This window comes from Xenopus laevis, chromosome 7S (genome assembly GCF_017654675.1).
Source record: "Xenopus laevis strain J_2021 chromosome 7S, Xenopus_laevis_v10.1, whole genome shotgun sequence".
NCBI classification, from domain to species: Eukaryota; Metazoa; Chordata; class Amphibia; order Anura; family Pipidae; genus Xenopus; species Xenopus laevis.
In genome coordinates this window covers 99153542-99168268 of record NC_054384.1, presented here as the reverse complement: position 1 = coordinate 99168268, position 14727 = coordinate 99153542, and the positions used below count along the sequence as shown (strand labels likewise).

Genomic DNA, 14727 nt, shown 5'->3' with positions numbered 1-14727 from the left:
GGCGGGACTTTTATAGGGGAAATGGGCGGAGTTTCTGGAGGGACGGACGAGCCCTCGTTTCGGAGCGATGCGATTGGTCCAAGCTCATAAAACAAACAGCAATGGACCCTCCCATCCCTTGAACTGTCACGGGGTTCTGGCACTTGTGGTTTTAGCGTTGAATCTCCGTGAAAATGTTCTTTAAATGGACAGTCCACCATTATTATTAGTATGATGTAGAGAGGGATATTCTGAGACAATTTATAATTGTATTTCATTTTTTATTATTTGAGTCATTTAGCTTTTTATTCAGCAGCTCTCCAGTTTGCCATTTCAGCCATCTGGTTGCTACGGTTCAAATTCCCCTAGCAACCATGCGTTGGTTTGAATAAGAGACTGGAATATGAATAGGACAGGGACTGAATAGAAAGATGAGTAATAAAAAGTATCGATAATACATTTGTAGCCTTACAGAGCATTTTTTTATTGGGGTCAGCGACCCCCTGTTTGAAAGCTGGAAAGAGTCAGAATTAATAGGCGAGTAATTAAAAAAACAATAAGAAAAAAATCATGAAGACCAATTGAAAAGTTGTCCATTCTATAACATACTAAAAGTTAACTAGAAGGTGAACTATCCAATACATGTATATCCTTACATAGGATTTTTGTCGATGGGGTCAGTGACCCCCATTTGAAAGTTGGAAAGAGTCAAAAGAAAAAAAGGCAAATAATTCAAAAAATAGAAAAAAAAAAATAGAAAAAAATAAAGACCAGCTGAAAAGTTGCTTAGAATTAGTCATTCTATAACATATACTAAAAGTATACTTAATGGGATACTGTCATGGGAAAACATGTTTTTTTCAAAAGTTAATAGTGCTGCTCCAGCAGAATTCTGCACTGAAATCCATTTTTCAAAAAAGCAAACAGATTTTGTTATATTCAATTTTGAAATCTGACATGGGGCTAGACATATTGTCAATTTCCCAGCTGCCCCCAGTCATGAGACTTGTGCTCTGATAAACTTCAATCACTCTTTACTGCTGTACTGCAAGTTGGAGTGATATCACCCCTCCCTTCCCCCCCCAGCAGCCAAACAACAGAACAATGGGAAGGTAACGAGATAGCAGCTCCCTAAAGCTCCCCATAGACGCGACAATTCTTCTTGCCGAATGATCGATTTTAGGGAAGTCCGACCAATCCTTCAAAATTATCGTGCAGTTAGTGGGATTGGAACGATCGTAAATATTACGATTTTTCGGCCGACATCTGTCGGGAAATTGATCGGCCAGGTCAAAAAATCTTTGTCGGTCCCAGTGCAATCTATCTATGTTTGCAGGGCCAAGCAGTCAGCTCCCCTTCCTTTTAGTTGATGGTCAATTAGTAAGATTGTATGATCGTTCCGAGAAAATCGTGGTCTCACCATGAGGATCTGATCTTTTAAAAATCTCAACATCTATGGCCAGCTTAACACAAGATAACAGCTCCCTGGAAGATCTAAGAACTTCACTAAATAGTCAAAGCCAAGTCCCACTGAGACTGATTCAGAAATAACAGGCTGCCAGAAAGTAATTCCATCCTAAAGTGCAGGCACAAATCACATGGCTGGGGCAGCTGGGAAACTGACAAAATGTCTTGCCCCATGTCAGATTTCAAAATTGAATATATTTTGAAAAATGAATTTCAGTGCAGAATTCTGCTGGAGCAGCACTATTAACTGATGTGTTTTGGAAAAACATGTTTTTTCCATGACAGTATCCCTTTTGACACACATGAATACACACACACTGAGATTGGGGGGATTTTGATTGCTGTGAGTAAAAGTAGCCCAAATTGTGTCAAATTGCCAAATATAAGATTAATAAAGTACATGCAAAAATAACCAATACAACAGAGAGGTCCAGCCAAAAGAGCTTACAATTTAAAGGCAAAATGTTTTTCTACTGATGAGCAATATATGCACAGGACTCTATGTGACCGGGCCCTCCTAATATTTTCTGGTGGGAGGGCCTGGCACGTAACAACAGAACACTGGGCCCCCATCGCCAGATAAATATTTGCTGAGGCACAAGCGTGTCAATTTAAAGAAAAAGAAAGTGTCAGGGAGGGGGATTTCAACACTAGAGGAAACAGACCCTGTGATTCTGTCCCCCTTTCCCCGAGCCCCCCCCCCAGACTACGGGCTCTGCTTCCTCTATAGTTACGCCAGTGGCTGTCACACAGTAAATAAGCCCTGTCAGACTCAATCACCAGAGACAGGAACATTAAGGGGCACATTTACAAAGCTCGAGTGAAGGATTCGAATTAAAAAAACTTCGAATTTCTAAGTGTTTTTTGGGCTACTTCGACCATCGAATGGGCTACTTCGACCTTCGACTACGAATCGAACGATTCGAACTAAAAATCGTTCGACTATTCGACCATTCAATAGTCGAAGTACTGTCTCTTTAAGAAAAACTTCGACCCCCTACTTCGGCAGCTAAAAGCTACCGAAGTCAATGTTAGCCTATGGGGAAGGTCCCCATAGGCTTGCCTGAGATTTTTTGATCGAAGGATATTCCTTCGATCGTTGGATTAAAATCCTTCGAATCGTTCGATTCGAAGGATTTAATCGTTCGGGCTCTGAAACCAACTGAACTACAAAAAAGTGTTGGAAGGTGAACAACCCCATTAAAGGAAGTAACAATCAAATAATAAATGCATTGCTGTGTATCTAATCCCTGGCAGTTGAAAACAATACAAAAGATAAAGCATAAAGGAGGTCATTAGGGCCAGGCACACAGAAAGCAACGTGACGTGAGGCTTTGGAACTGTGTCAGGAGTTACACAACAGGTACCTTGTATCTGCACACGCCTGGGAGAGACACTATCTAATGTGGGTGGATCTGGAGCATCGGGTGCAACAATTGGGTTACTAAGGAGATGCACTAATGACAGGTGCTGTAACTGACTGCAACCTGGATAGAGGTAGTCAATGGAAAATAACAAAAGGCAGGTGTATGGTTGCAACTGTGTCGCCTTTACTGTTCCTTTTGCCTGTCATTATACTCAATGTTGCATACATGATTCTCAGAGATAACAACTAACCCAGTGCCATTAGGATGATAATAAGCCAGTACCGGAGTTTTATAACTATATACTAAAGGTAACATAAAATAAGGTCTTATAGATGGATCAGTACCACCTCCCAAGAGATAATAAAGATCTCTGATTTCTCCAGGTACTGCCATGTCACACAAAGGGGGTTATGTAATATAAGAAACTACGTTTGCCCAGGAGCAGTAACCAATATCAGCTGGTAGAATTTACTGGTCACCTGTTTAAATGCAGACATTTTATTGGTTGCTATGGGTTACTGCTCCTGGGCAAACCTAGTGCCTTATATTACATATGGAGGCAAGTCTTTTGCAGGGTGGTAGATATATGAGTGTTGCTCCTCACAGCCAACCCAACTGATGTACTGCCTGGGTCCAATATTGTCCTATGGCCGGGTTCTGCTTCTTTGGTAGTCACCACAATTTTGAGCAAGGGGGTCACAAGTGTCCCACTCTGGAAGCTAAGCTGCAGATCACTTGAAACCCCTTGCAAAATATCACATAAGGGACCCATAACAGGTTTTTTTGGGGGTGGAAGGACCCCATAGTTACACCCCTGCCAATGGGTACAAAGAGGACAGTTTCTCCCTGCCATTGTGATCACAATAGTCTATCCCAATGATTGTCAGACTTTTTCATATCAAGCTCCCCCTTCATAATTTTGTCTAGGCCCCTCTTAGCTGATAACAAGATAAAAGTTACAAGAAAATATCAGCCATCTCTCCAGCTCACTAGCCCCTTGGATGTTGCTCCCAGTGACCTCAAAGCAGGAGCTTATTTTTGAATTCCAGGCAAGTTTTGGTTGTATAAAAACCATGTGTACTGCCAAACAGAACCTCCTATAGCTGCCAGTCCACATAAGGGCTACCAAATAGCCAATCACAGCCCATATTTGGCACCCTCAGGGACTTTTGGTATGTTTATGTAGTCTCTCAGGCTTGTGTATAAAAGGTTGGGGATTTCTGCCTTAATTGATTGAGCTGGTCTGCAATCATATCTAGGAGAGCAAGCAGGCAGGCATTGTCCTCAGATCTTACCCAATCTGGCCTTCAGACTGGGCTCCCCTTGCACATGCTACTCAGTTGAGAACCACTGCTGTACCTCTATGCCCCCTTAGACTTAGCCCCCTAAATTGTTGTTTAATGTGTGATATCTCCTAGTTCACTTTTATTGTTGTGTCCTGAGTCCTGAGTAGAAGGCGAGTAGAGGTCCCACCATCTGGACATTAGGGGAAGAAGCATTAGGGGTATGGGGGACTTTTTTGTTCCATTGTAGATACGCTAACCCCATCGACACAATCACAGGGATTCCCCTCAGATGAGGGGGGGGGCAACACAAATGCTTACCTTGTTCTACCTATAGTTGCCACCTTTTCTGATAAAGCATAGATTTCAAGCAGTGCTAAGAGGATCAGATGGATTTTGCCAAGAATCTGTTTATTTTGCTGAGTCACAGACATGGGATCCTGACTCAGTACTATATGTGCAAGTCATACAAACTGTCTGAGACCTCTCACTAACATCACACTGCTACATTGGGCTACATTCAAGTTCAAGTGCAAGTACTTGAGGTACTGGTTTGCTGAAAGTTACTCGCTCCTAGCACCCCTTAAAGGAGAACTAAATCTTAACTAAAGAAGTACAGTAGCTAGAAATGTTGTACATTAAGTTTTGTGCTTCTGTACCAGCCCAAGGCAACCACAGCCCTTTAGCAGTAAAGATCTGTGTCTCCAAAGATGCCCCAGTAGCGCCCCATCTTCTTTTCTGCTGATTCACTGCACATGCTCTGTGCTGCTGTCACTTACTGAGCTTAGGGACCCACTCACAATATACAGTACACATAGAATAGAAATGTCACAATATAAGTCTGATTAGTAATTAATACAGATAATTACTACATGGCAGCACAGAAACCAGTGCAATTAGCATCAGAATTTAATAATCAGCAAACCTGTAGCATCAGTTTATATTACAGCCAGGGAAGCTCATTTTCTGCTGGATAATTAGTGACGAGCCCTAAGCTTAGCTTCTCAACAGCCAATCAGAGCCCACTGAGCATGTGAGTGTCACAGACACTTTCCAAGATGGTGACCCCCTGTGACAAGTTTGAAGTCCTGGATCATTGCTGCTATTGACAAGCTGAAACTTTAGGCTGGTGCAATAAGTTCAGTATATAACATATGACATTTTTAAACATATTAATTTCTAGGGTTTAGTTCTCCTTTAACTATCCGAAGGGTTTGTTTAAAAGGGTGCATTGCACTGAGGGCAAGGGCACACAAAGCATATCCAACGATTCTCGCTGACTTTGGAGAGAAGCATTAGATACACTTTGTGTGCCCTTGCCATTTGACCTAACCCTTGGCATTAGAGGTGATAACGATCCACTCAGGGAGAACAAAGGGGAGTGATTGTTGGCAATTTTGGACATTTTGACACTATGGTTTTTCATTACACTGATAATGGTCCTTTATTTGCTTCTGTATAAGTAAAGGTTAATTAAATGGATCTCCTGTCTTAGACTGGTGGGATGATTACACTTTAACATTAGAAGAAGGGCTACAGGCTGTACTGTACTTATGTTATCACTGAAAATATCTAGTTATTATTATGCAAAGATATACGCCTTTTTCTATTTTGGCTTTACTTTACTATCAACAGTTGTCTCATGCTGCTGGTGGCCAATGGCAGATATTGTCTCTTCCCTACTCTAAAACCATCTTCGACCTCAAATAATGTCAAGCATTTCCTGCAAATATATTTCATTATGTTTGTGTAGCATTTTTGTGTATCATTGTTTTGTTTGTTCATTGGCAAACAGCTAGTGATACAACTGGAAAAGGGGAAGCAAGATGGGGAACAAAACATGTTTTTGGCTGTAAACCCCAGAGTTCTTGGAACTGTCACATGTCCCATACAGTAAGGGGAAATCATGGGACTTGTGGCTCAGACACTGACTGAGGCAAATGCTGCTGAGTTAGCAAATAAATGTTGTCGTGTTTCCATTCAAAAAGCCTTAAAGGGCATGTAAAGGCAAAAAAATAAAATCCCATTTTTACTTTCTTTGATTAAAAAGAAACCTATCTGCAATATACTTTAATTAAAAAAATGTGTACCGTTTTTATATAAACCTGACTGTATGCAGTGAAATTCTCCCTTCATTTACTGCTGTGGATAGGAATTGTCAGATGGTCCCTAACTGCTCTGCAGGGAAACAATCATACTTATGAACAGCAGGGGGAGCCCCCGCCTTACTTCCCAGCCTTGCAGAACTCAAGCAGCTTTGTTTATGATGATCCCTAAGCAGCCCAGACCACACTGAGCATGTGCACAGTCTTAGTCTTGCAAAGATGTTTAACAAAGTTACAAGATGGTGACCCCCTGCGGCCAACATTGAAAGCATAAATCATTTGTTTGATTAGGCTTGTGGTGCAGTACGTTCATGTTTATGTTTAGTATACAAAATACAGCATTTCTAGCCTTATTCTATTTTAGACTTTACTTGCCCTTTAATAAAATGAATCTCCTTTGACATACATAGTAAGTTAGGTTGAAAAAAGACACATGTCCATCAAGTGCAGCCTTTTAGCAGGGCCCCACTAGTTACCAGGGGTGATGTCTATAGCTGGAGTTTAGCCCTTTCAGTAGATCATGGGCAAGCAACTTACTCTTCTCTAACTGGAGTTTAACCACTTGAGTGCATCACAGAATGAGAATCTTACTCTTCTCTAACTGTAATTTAACCACTTGAGTGCATCACAGAATGAGAATCTTACTCTTCTCTAACTGGAGTTTAACCACTTGAGTGTATCACAGAATGAGAATCTTACTCTTCTATAACTGGAGTTTAACCACTTGAGTGTATCACAGAATGAGAATCTTACTCTTCTCTAACTGGAGTTTAACCACTTGAGTGCATCACAGAATGAGACTCTTACTCTTCTCTAACTGGAGTTTAACCACTTGAGTGTATCACAGAATGAGAATCTTACTCTTCTCTAACTGGAGTTTAGCCACTTGAGTGCATCAAAGGCTCGTCTCAATTCTGTAAACATTGGTGCACCTAGTACTGTTCTCCCAAATAGTAAATAAAGCCTCTGAGTTCATAAGCAATAGCTCTAGCAAAGTATTAGAGGTATGGACTCCGTTATCCAGGAACCCGTTATCCAGAAAACTCCGAATTACAGGAAGGCCGTCTCCGATAGACTCCATTTTATCAAAATAATCCAATTTTTCAAAAATGACATACTTTTTTCTCTGTAATAATAAAACAGAACCTTGTACTTGATCCAAAATAAGATATAATTAATCTTTACTGGAAGCAAAACCATCGTATTGGGTTTATTTAATGTTTACATGATTTTCTAATAGACTTAAGGTATGAAGATCCAAATTACACAAAGATCTGTTATCCGGAAAACCTCAGGTCCCGAGCCTTCTGGATAACAGGTCCCATACCTATATATTATTTTTCCCGTTTAGTCACCAGAGTCTGTAATAAAAAAATAATGGCTGCATCTGGACTCTAATGGTGGACGTGCCACCAGATATATGTTTAATATAATTTATTATAGTTCTATGCTTTTATTATAAGAGGAAGCAAACTCACCTGAACCTAATGACTGTGTTATATATTCACCAGAAAGTTTGTGGACTTTAAACAAATCAAATAAGCTGTTCATTCCTCTACTAAGCTTTATCGATTTATACAGAGCTTAATCTTTTATGTGCCTTGAATACTTCATTCCTGGGCACTGTATATTCCAACTGCTTTCATATGTAACCTGTATGTTGTTGGCAGCATCCACATAATCATTTTAACTTAAAGGAAGACTATACCCCCTGAACAATGTAGGTCTCTATAAAAATATATTGTATAAAACAGCTCATATGTAAAACCCTGCTTCATGTAAATAAACCATTTTCATAATAATATACTTTTTTAGTAGTATGTGCCATTGGGTAATCATAAATAGAAAATTGCCATTTTAAAAAATAAGGACAGCCCCCTGGGATCGTACGATTCACTGTGCACACAAACAAACCAACAAACCATACATGTTAGGTCACATGAGCCAATTAACAGACAGAGTTGTGTCTTTTGCTTCCACACTTCTTCCTGTTACAGTTAGAGCTGCAGTATTTCTGGTCAGGTGATCTCTGAGGCAGCACACAGACCATCATGAAATGGTGACTCAAGGCAAGAGATTTAAAGAGCAAGATCTACTTAAATATATATTCCAGTTTGGTAAGATTCTTTAATATGCCACTTAATATGTTGTAAACTACCTGTTGCTTAATTGTTCATTTTGGGGGTATAGTTTTCCTTTCAGGTTTTTGAGTTATTTAGCTTTTTATTCAACAGCTTTCCAGTTTGGAGTTTCATCAATCTAGTTCCCAATTACCATAGCAACCATGCACTTTTTTGAATAGGACAACAATTAGGGTAAGATTTTTGAAGAAGTTCTTTATGCTCCAAATACACCTGACAGCCCAGATTGAAGGTCATTTAGGTTGAGTTTTGGGGTGAAACAATATTTGCTTTATTCTCCTATTTGCCTATATCTGTGAGCTAAAGGAATCACTGACCAAATGTTGGAGCTCCAAGGGGAGCTTGAAGGGAAAAAGTATGGCAACCACTGCTTTAGAGATAAAGATATAGTGGTGGCTGACTTGGAATGGTGTGCCATTGGAGTAGCATTTGGTAGGCATGTCTTAGTTGGAAGTATTTTAATTCTGAGAGATTTGGTGCATTTACCCACATATGTAATAAAATTTGCCCAGGAGCAGTAACCCATTGCAACCAATAAGATGATTGCTTTTAAAGGTGACCAGTAAATGCTACCAGCTGATGGTTACTATGGGTTACTGCTCCTGGGCAAACTTAGTGCATTTTATTACATAACCCCCATGGTCTCTTAATTAGCTTAGCTTTAAATGTCCCTTCATGGAGAAGGTCCTTAACATGTCTGATTCTTGTGTTTGCCCAAACGCTTACAAGCTGTATTGTTTAAGTTCCACTATAAGGGTGTTACTGTTGACAAAAACTCCAAATTGACTTGCTTTTATTATAGTGAGAGACTCAGAGACACTCATCAGATTTGTCATCCGCAAAAGTGATCAAATTGATTTATTGGCCTATGTACCTCATGTGAGGATAAGGTTTGTGCATTGCACCAGGGCAAGCTCCCACCATGGGGTCTAGATGGCGGCTCATGTTTGCTCAGTGGAAGATGTATTGCAAAACAGGGTGGAGCAGCCATGGATTATATCTATCTCACGTTCATGATCCAAGATTTGGTTTATAATTAAAAAGACTTACAAAGACTTCCCACAGTTTAGATATTCTACTTGTTAATTAAATGAATGTATTCTACTTGTTAGGGCAGAGACAGACGAGGAGACTCAAGGAGATTAGTTGCCTCTTCTTGGGGCTACTAATCTTCCCAAACTGCCTCCCTGTTGGCTAGAATTAGACTTTTGTGAAGTCGCCCCAAGTTTCCTCGTGAGGCAGCTTCGGAAATTGAAGCGCTCTGAGCCATCCCACCAGCGATTTAGATTCTAGTCAGCGGGAAGGTGGTTCAGGGAGATTAGTCGCCCGAAGAAGAGGAGATTTGTCGCCAGGGCAACTTAATCTCCCTGAATCTTCTCATCTGTTTCTGCCCTTAAAGGAACAGTAACGTCAAAAAATAAAAGTGTTTTAAAGTAATGAAAATATAATGCAGTGTTGCCCTGCACTGGTAAAACTGCTGTGTTTGCTTCAGAAACACTACTATAGTTTATATAAATAAGCTGCTGTGTAGCAATGGGGGCAGCCATTCAAATGAGAAAAGGCTCAGGTAAAGGTGGCCATACACGGGCCGATAAAAGCTGCCGACAGACCGTGTCGGCAGCTTATTGGCCCGTGTATGGGGCCCCCCGACATGCTTCACCGATCGAGATCTGGCCGAAAGTCGGACAGATCTCGATCGGATGGGACAAAAAATCCCGTCGGATCGCGGCCGCATCTATTCGTTGATGCGGTCCCGCGATCGGACCGCCAGTTAGGCATCGTTAGGATCCGATGGTTGGGCCCTAGGGCCCACGATCGGATCAGCCTGATATTGCCAACCTCAAGGTGGGCATATCGGAGGGAGATCCGCTCGTTTGCGACATCGCCAAACGAGCGGATCTCTCCATGTATGGCCACCTTTACACAGCAGATAGCAAATAAGCTCTGTCTGTCTAATGATGTTATCTGTTATCCATTAGTTGCCCTGTGCCATATAGCCACTTTTCAATTTCAGCCATTGCTCCACAGTAGCTTGTTTATATGAATTATAGTAGTGTTTCTGAAGCAAACAGATCCGTTTTACCAGTGCAGGGCAACAGTACATGATATTTTCATTACTTTAAAACGCTTACATTTTTTGGTGTTACTGTTCCTTTAATGTACTTGTATTGTGTTTCTGTGGCCAGTTCTCTGAGCCACAACTGACAGCCCCATCTCTGATCTTGCTAAAATCAGAGCTATTGGCATCTACACTCTTTACTTTCTGTAGTGGGAAGCAATCAGAAATGAGTACACATAGAGCAAAGTGCCACAAACATGTATTTCCTGCTGATGTGAGGGAAATGAAGCATTTACCAATGTTTGTGTAGGAAATGAAATGCAGCTTACTCTGAATTTTGAGTGGCTACCCGCTTACCACCCCCTTCCATAAAAGACCACCTAGGCACTGTTTGGAATGCTGAAAAAACTTTATTGAAAACATGTTGACAAGCACAGCAGCTTCTGCATGATTAAGAGCACAGATATATTCCCATCGTCCTCAAAATGAAAAGGTCTGAACATGGGCATGGGAGCTACGGTATATACCACACAGATATTAAAGAGACAGTATTTTGAAACAGAGAGCTGACTGGTTGTTTCTACCCTGAGAGCACGCTTAGCTACTCTCCCCCAGGGTGTGCTTGTCAAACAGGTACTCGCCCATGCCATTCTGCGGCACCCCAAGGCGCTTCAGGTTGGTGATGTAGTCTCCAAGCTCCTTCATGGCCTTCACCTGTTCCTCCAAGTACTCAGATTCAAGGAAGTCACAGAGCTACAATGGAAATAAAAAGAAGCTCTTTATTGAGGCCTTCAAATATTATACTTTTTGCATGCATGTAATGAGCAACTGTGAACATGCAAGACAAACTATATATTCCGACCATCATGGTCATGTTTGTACAATTCATCTCTTTAGACTTATTTTTTTGAGGGTAGGGGATTTTTCTCTAACTATGCGGGTTTATTCCAGTGAAACATGCTTATCAAGCAAGACTAACACCAAAGATTATGAAATAGTCCATATATAGTTATCTTCCGCCCTAGATGATTGCCTAATAAAACTAGGGGAAAACACATATGGTGTAACTGAACTAAATTGCACACTTAGGGGCAGATTTATTAAGGGTCGAAATTTGAGGGTTAAAAAACCCTTGAATTCAACCCTCGAAATAAAATCCTTTGAATTTGAATATCGAATTTGAAGGATTTTAGTGCAAAAGCTTTGATCGAACGATAAAATCCTTTGAATCGAACGATTTTAACCGATCGATCGAAGGATTTTTAATTGATCAAAAATTTTTTAGAAAAGTGCTGGGGAAGGTCTCCATAGGCTAACATTACACCTCAGTAGGTTTAAAGTGGCGAAGTATGTAGTTGAAGAATTTTTTTAAGAGACAGTACTTCGACTATCGAATGGTCGAATGGTCGAATAATCGAACGATTTTTACTTCGAATTGTTCAAATCATTCGATTCGATCACCCAAAAAAATACTTTGAAATTCGAATTTTTTTTCATTCGAATCCTTCAGTCGAGCGTAGTAAATCTGCCCCTCGGTGTTTTCAAGACAATTTCGAAATCTCTTGTTTCAAGTTCCTTATTTAAAAAGTATGATCTATCAAACAGCCATTCCTTTCATTAGTAATGTAGGAAGATAAGGCTTAATTTTTGTATACAAAACTCCATCTTTGCATACCTGGATTTAGATTTGAGTGGGAAGTGTAGAATTCTTACCCCACTATTGCAATTTACACAGTATTATAGACAACAGCACTTCAAAAAGTGTCAAACATGCAGAATTTTGTTGATATTCTAGATAAACATGAGCCAAGGCAAGAGATTTGGCAGATCGCACTTGACATATACAGAGAAGGAATGTTATGTCCACACTAGTGATGCCCAATACTTTAATGACTTGATTGGAAGCTACATACTGGATTGGTGAAGAATCATTTATCATTGCTTAGCTGTATAAACAATATGGAGGCCAACACAGAGCCAGAGGTACTTACCTGAGGATCAACCTTGTCGGATGCCAGCTTGTGCAGATCCAGTAAGGCCTGGTTCACGGTCTTCTCCAATTGCAGAGCGGCCTGCATGGCTTCCAGGGTGTTACTCCATTCGTCACGCTCTGGTTTCTGATAAAGACAATAAGGAGTCAGAATACAATGCCAGCTGTATTAAGTTGCCATAGGAGGTTTGTGACCTCCTTAATTCCTGCTGTTCTTTGTTCGATGAAATAAGAACTATCACTTTGTTTTAGCATGGGTGGCCCCAAAATGGGTGCAGCATAACTGTAATCATGCTGCTGCTCCCAGGCTGGTATTAGCTAGCCGAGCATGCTGGGTCCTCACCTTGATATCCTGAAGGACGACACGGCCCCCACGTTTGTTTTGGTATTTGAGGAACTTTTCGGCGTGCTCCCTTTCCTCGTGACTCTGCTCCTTGAAGAACTTGGCCACATGATGGAGTGCCACGTCATCACGATCGAAGTAGTAAGACTGAAGGACAGAAAAATATGCACCTTTATCAAGTTTCAGAAAACGGCAAGTTTAGTGCATGTGCCTAAATAGATATAATGACTAGTTATTGTTGTAGGGGGTGATTGCTATGGCAATTGATGAATTGATTGAAGTGTTATGCATTATTTTAGAATATTATAATATATATTATAGTATTGCCATTTGCTACATAGAACTTAGATATTATAAACAAAAAACTATCTAAGGCAAGACAATATTCTGCCTAAATGTAGTTTACAATTAAAAAAATGGTATAGCAGTAATTCATTTTCCCTTATTACAGAAAATGTGCCAGTTTGCATAAATGATTCCAGAAATTCAGGGACGGCCAACACTATCCCCCCCCCCCCCCGCCCTCCACTACCAACTGTTTCTGCATCCTGACCTCAGGGGAAGCTGGAGAATAGCCAGAAGGTCATCCCTCCTGCAGAGGAATACTATACATGCAATCATGTGACTGGTATTTATATACGCAACTAGGTAGCAGTTCCATTACAAAAAGAGCTTTATGGAGACAATGTGTATTTTATTTACACTTTACTCTCTGCAGACTGTTTTGTAATGGATTTATAGAAAACACACCCTGCTAATTGTTATTTATGGGCTGAAATCGGGAGCATTATGGCTGCAGAAAAGCATTTCATATAAATGTTTATTGTATTCTTCATGTAAAAAACAATAGGACAGATTTCCCCTATTGATGACATCGTTGGCCCCCACCCTCTGCAGTAGGTGATAGTAAATTTTACTTGCTGACCAAGGAACATTGCTTATCTAATCAAGTATAATTTGCCCAGGGCGTTAACGAGCCACAAAGCTCCACCTTCTAACGTCCTTGTACTTAGGTGGAAAAAAACATGTTGTGCTTTTCTCAGCAACTCCCAGCAGAACAGGGAACCAGATAAGAGTAACAGAAACACACAGTTGGGGGTGTCTAAACAACTACACAAGACACTGATAGGGCTGGAGGCTGCTGCTGGACAGCTCTGATATGAGTGAGTTAACTGATACCATCTTGCCTTACTTGCCATATTATACACATAATCCTACAGCTGCATCTCTTCCCCTAGACTCCATTACTGTACATGGAATTATTACAGCTCTGACACCATTTACTCTTACTAAACACCCCAGTTACAGCTAGGGTTGCCACCTGGTCATTATTTTGCCAGCCTGGCCAGTAAAAATGATGGTTGATCCCAAGGGAAAAAAGATAAATATATAGGAAGGCCGATATTTTTTTCCAGAAAAGATGGCAACCCTAGTTGCAGCCCCTTCTTCTGACAACGTCTTGCCTTACTGTACACACTATCCCACATGGCTCTTTATACAAACATGATACAGACAAAGTCATATTATTATTTATAGGGACTCACCATGGACAGGTAGACATAGGAGGCATACATCTCCATGTTCACCATCCGGTTGATGGCGGCTTCGCAGTCGCTGTTGAAGTTCTGGCGCACCTGGGATTGCATGATGGCGTTTCGGTGTTTGCTGGTGGCGCAAAAGAGTCACAAAAAGAAGAGAGTAATGCGAGAGAGAGAGTTTGGTCTAAAAAAAGACTCAGAGAGGGTTCCGTTCAAACACTGTTGAAGCAAGAACTCTACTCAGAGCCAGAGAGGAGGTTTTTAAGCTATGCACAAAGGAGCTCTGTATTTATAGGCAGCCAGCATGGAATTCTGGGGGCAGCCAACACCCCCTGCCTCTAACAATTCTTCACGGCAGCCAATCAGCTTGGTGCAATAGGAGAAAGAAAGGGAGGGGGTTGGAGGAGGGTGAGAGGCAGCTTTTTGTGTAACAAGCATGACTTGTTCCTTCTGTA

At 40.9% G+C, this 14727-nt stretch overlaps 1 protein-coding gene across 1 annotated transcript; it reads right to left on the bottom strand.

The window, feature by feature from the left end:
- Positions 1 to 10791: 10791 nt before the first annotated feature.
- fth1.1.S (ferritin, heavy polypeptide 1, gene 1 S homeolog) lies at positions 10792 to 14520 on the bottom strand. The gene is given in 4 exon segments (NM_001086111.1): positions 10792 to 11154; positions 12393 to 12518; positions 12735 to 12881; positions 14279 to 14520. Coding segments are annotated over 4 exon segments (531 nt in total). The 5' UTR covers positions 14381 to 14520; the 3' UTR covers positions 10792 to 10998.
- Between the last annotated feature and the right edge of the window lie 207 nt (positions 14521 to 14727).